General features: G+C 35.8%; 1 protein-coding gene across 2 annotated transcripts in view; it reads left to right on the top strand.

Moving 5' to 3' along the window:
* The window catches only part of NIPBL (NIPBL cohesin loading factor), a 191,681-nt gene that overhangs the window by 163,485 nt on the left and 23,703 nt on the right, over nucleotides 1-4,493 (top strand). For both annotated transcript variants that reach the window (XM_017548241.2, XM_017548242.2), the window contains exon 34: nucleotides 1,198-1,334. In XM_017548241.2, coding sequence (XP_017403730.1) covers nucleotides 1,198-1,334 — 137 coding nt within the window. The remainder of the gene's footprint in view (nucleotides 1-1,197; nucleotides 1,335-4,493) is intronic.

Raw genomic sequence — 4,493 nt, 5'->3', positions numbered from 1 at the left:
CCAGGCTAGAGTGCAGTGGTGTGATCTCGGCTCACTGCAACCTCCACCTCCCAGGGATTCTCCTGCCTCAGCCTCCTGAGTAGCTGGGATTACAGGCACGTGCCACCATGCCCAACTGATTTTTTATATTTTTAGTAGAGATGGGGTTTCACTGAGTTAGCCAGGATGGTCTCCATCTCCTGACCTCATGATCTACCCTCCTCAGCCTCCCAAAGTGCTGGGATTATAGGCGTGAGCCACCGCCCCCAGCCTTTTTTCTTTTTATCTCCTTGTTCCATTTTTTGTTGTTGTTGTTTTTCCGCATTCTGGAATTTAGGGGTGATACTGATATCCCTTAATGTTAAAAAGTTGCTAATTCCCTCTAAAAATTAGCTTCCTAAGAACCAGTGTATTTCCTAACTAGCAACATTTTCTTCCCACCTGAACAACACTTTGTTTAGAGCTGTGTGATAGCACTGTTCCAATTTCTGTTTGTTGCTCCCATTTTTTAACATTCTTCTACCACAGCAATATCTCTTTTTTCCTAGTACCCTTAAACACAGTTTCACCTCCGCTAAGTTTCTTTCCCATATTCACTTCATTTTTTTTTTTGAAAGACAGGGTGTCACTCTGTCACCCAGGCTGGGGTGTAGTGGTGCAATCATAGCTCACTGCAACCTAGAATTCCTGGGCTCAAGCAGTCCTCCCACCTCGGCCTCCCGAGTAACTGGGACTATAAGTGCACATCACCACACCAGGCTAATTTTTTATTTTTCTGTAGAGATGGGGTTTTGCCGTGTTGCCCAGGCTGATTTCAAATTCGTAGACTCAAGCCTTCTTCCTGTATGGCCCTCCAAAGTGCTGTGATTACAGGTGTGAGCCATCACATCTAGCCAATTAATTTTAGGTATTAACTAATATACCACATTATTCCCAAAAGCCCATCCCTTAACTTCCCAATTTCCATTAGTGTAAAATTTGCCTTCTATAGATAGCATGGCCTCTTGTTTTTTATCTTGAGTGTGTGTGATTTCTATACCAAAGAAAAAATTAGATGGAGAAAATTTAGTATCATAAGAACTACTAATTCATTATATTGAGGGCCTGCCTATACTGGACCTATTTAGGGGATAATATTAATTAATTTAAATAATATTCTGTATAATATCCACTTCCTTGTCATATTTTAGTGTCTTATTTCTCTGTTTGTTTTTCCAGACTCTGACAATAAAGGTGTGAATTCTGGAAGATTGGTAGCTTGCATAACCACTTTGTTCTTATTCAGCAAAATAAGACCCCAGCTCATGGTTAAACATGCAATGACTATGCAACCATACCTTACCACTAAATGTAGTGTAAGTATAGAGCTGTCTTATTTTTGTATCTCATATAAAACATTAAGTGCTTTAAATTTAGAATTCACATGCATCAACCACATTCTCACTGACAGATCAACTGTGTCATTTACTTAGATATATGTTCTATTTGTAGCAAGTGATCTATAAACATCAAGTGTGATATACTATAAATAAGGTTCAGGTTCCATTTTGCTGTAAGCTCCTCAAGCCAAATCCTCAGTAAATGCTTAGTGAATGTTATAGCTATTGTTAAGATCTCAAAGAGAATGAAGCAGAGTTCCTGACTTTGAGAAATTTACTATCTTTTGGGTCCTGAATTTACTTTTCATTGTCTGTCATTTATAAAATAATAAAAAATATATAAATTGATACCTATTGCTGGAAGCACACAAAGACTAGCATTACTGCTGGCCATGGTGGCTCATGCCTGTAATCTCAGTACTTTGGGAGGCTGAGGCGGATGGATCACCTGAGGTCAGGAGTTCGAGACCAGCCTGACCAATATGGAGAAACCCCGTCTCTACTAAAAATACAAAATTAGCCGGGCATAGTGGCGTGTGCCTGTAATCCCAGCACTCAGGAGGCTGAGGCAGGAGAATCGCTTGAACCCAGGAGGCGGAGGTTGCAGTGAGCCAAGATCGTGCTGTTGCACTCCAGCCTGGGCAACAAGAGCTAAACTCCAACTCAAAAAAAAAAAAAAGCCTAGCATTACTTCCCATCTAATGCACATTGAGGAACAACAGTCAACCTCAGTCGTTTTCCAAAATTGAGAGCCAATAGCCTCTAACAGAGGTCCATTTATGGCACCTAAGAAAATTGTCTATATGCTTTATATTTTTCATACAGTCTTTTTAAATTTTTATTTATATTTTATTATAAATATATTTTTTAATTTTTATAATTGAGCAGTATATTAAATATGGAAAATCTAATATACCAGAGATGTTAGACTGTTAATATTAACAGACACTGTAAAATAAGGTATGAAAAGTAAGACATTGCTCAAGTAAAATTATCCAGCAAATAAAGATCTTTAAAGTATATATGACAGCATAATGAGTTAAGTGGTTTACATGTATAATCTCATTTACTTTATGAAGTATCTCTGTTTTACAGATAAGGAAACTGAAGCTTAAAGAATATAAATAACTGTTACAAATGTAAAATTTTTAAATACTCTAAAAACTTAACAAATATAAAAGGTTTCTGACATACCATGTTCCTAATGTTCCTAAGGAGCTAATTTTAACTGTTTTCTCTATTACATTTGTTTTGCTGCTATAGTCAGATTTTTGGTGGTCCAGATTACAAGCTCTCAGCGAAAACCTCAGGACTTCCTGAGAAAACTTTAAGAACTGAGGAAAGTAGTAAAGGATAATAAATGTTTTTGTTCCTACAAACAACGTGCATTTACTTTTGAGACACCAATTCTATCTTTAGGATTTGTATTAGTTCCAGAAATAAATTGGTTAATATTGTGGCTAATAACAGTAACTAATAATTTTTTAGCACAGTACCAAGCACTGTGAAAATTTTACATGTATTAGCTCATTTAGTTTGTGAAGTAAGTACTATTATTATCTCAGTTTTACAGATAAGGAAACTAAAGCTTAAAGAATATAAATAACTGACCCAATGTCACATAGCTAACTAGTCCCATAGCTAGAATTCAGCCCCATGTCTGCCAGGAGAGTCTGGACTATAATGAAACCTATTATAAATTATTTATATTATAAATAGTCCTTGCATGATTTTGAACCAGTAATTTTTTTAAAAGAAATTGACTCTTTAAAACGTTTTGTACATTTTTTATGTATGTATGTATGTAGACAAATATAAAGTTTTCTCTTAATAAGAGTATTTTATACATGGTAAACTTTTTTTTAATGTTTTGTGGTTTTTTGTTTTTATATCCTATCCCCGTCCCTTTCAGAATAAACATCCTAGAGTGTCCTTAACATACTTTTATAGTGGGGATACACTGGCGTATATAAATGGTTAACCAGGTTTTGTAAATATTGAATCATATTATATAGATATTTGTTAGGCATATTTGTTAATCTCACATTACCTGGTATGTAACTAATTCCTTGATTTAGATGGCTACATATTATCCATTTTATGGATGTCCTATGATTTATTTGAACATTTCCCTATTTGGCAGGTGTTTACATATTTTCTTTTGGTCACCACTACAAAGAGTTTTTAAATTAACAGGCCAGGCGCAGTGGCTCATGCCTGTAACCCCAACACTTTTGGAGGCCGAGGCAGGTGGATCACAAGGTCAAGAGATTGAGACCATTCTGGCCAACATGGTGAAACCCCGTCTCTACTAAAAATACAGAAATTAGCTGGGTGTGGTGGCGCACACCTGTAGTCCCAGCTACTCGGGAGGCTGAGACAGGAGAATCATTTGAACCCAGGAGGCGGAGGTTGCAGTGAGCCAAGATCATACCACTGCACTCCAGCCTGGCGACAGAGCGAGACTCCATCTCAAAACAAAAACAATTTTTAAATAAACATTCCTATTTAAATACTTAAAGTACTGGTGCCTTTATTTTGTTGGAACAGATTCTGAGGAGTGGACTTGCTAGGTTGAGACAATGGTTATTGTGGTTTTGATTTTTAGTTGACCTTGCCATGTGGTGGATGTGTTTTATACAGCCTTTTGGAAAGCTGTATGTGGCAATCACTGTCATTATTTTAGTACTCTTTGCCAGTCTAACATGTGGAAAGGAATAATTCATCATTGCTTCAGTTTCCCTCCCTGACTGCCAAGAAGGTTGAGCATCTTTTCATGGTACTGACCAGTTGGGCTTGCTTTACTGTGAATTCACTGTTCATATCATTTTCATATCATTCACCCATTTTACCTTTGAATTGTAGGCCTTTTTTTAGGAGAGCTCTTTAAATAATTTAAATATTTTAGATATTAAGCCGTCTTATAGTATTTTCATTGCAAATATTTTTTCCTGTTCTGTTGCTCTTTTACTTTATGGTTTCCATCTTTCTTTAAATTTTTTTTTATAGAAATTAAGATATTTTACTTGATTTTCCAGGCCAGTATGTTAAAAGAATGTTCAGAAAATGCTACCATTTTTTTTCCTTTTTTTTTTTTTTTTTTTTTTTTTTTTTTTTTTTTTTTTTTTTTTTTTT

The sequence above is a fragment of the Cebus imitator genome, unplaced genomic scaffold (assembly GCF_001604975.1).
Source record: "Cebus imitator isolate Cc_AM_T3 unplaced genomic scaffold, Cebus_imitator-1.0 Scaffold205, whole genome shotgun sequence".
NCBI classification, from domain to species: Eukaryota; Metazoa; Chordata; class Mammalia; order Primates; family Cebidae; genus Cebus; species Cebus imitator.
This window is presented reverse-complemented; position numbering and strand designations above follow the sequence as displayed.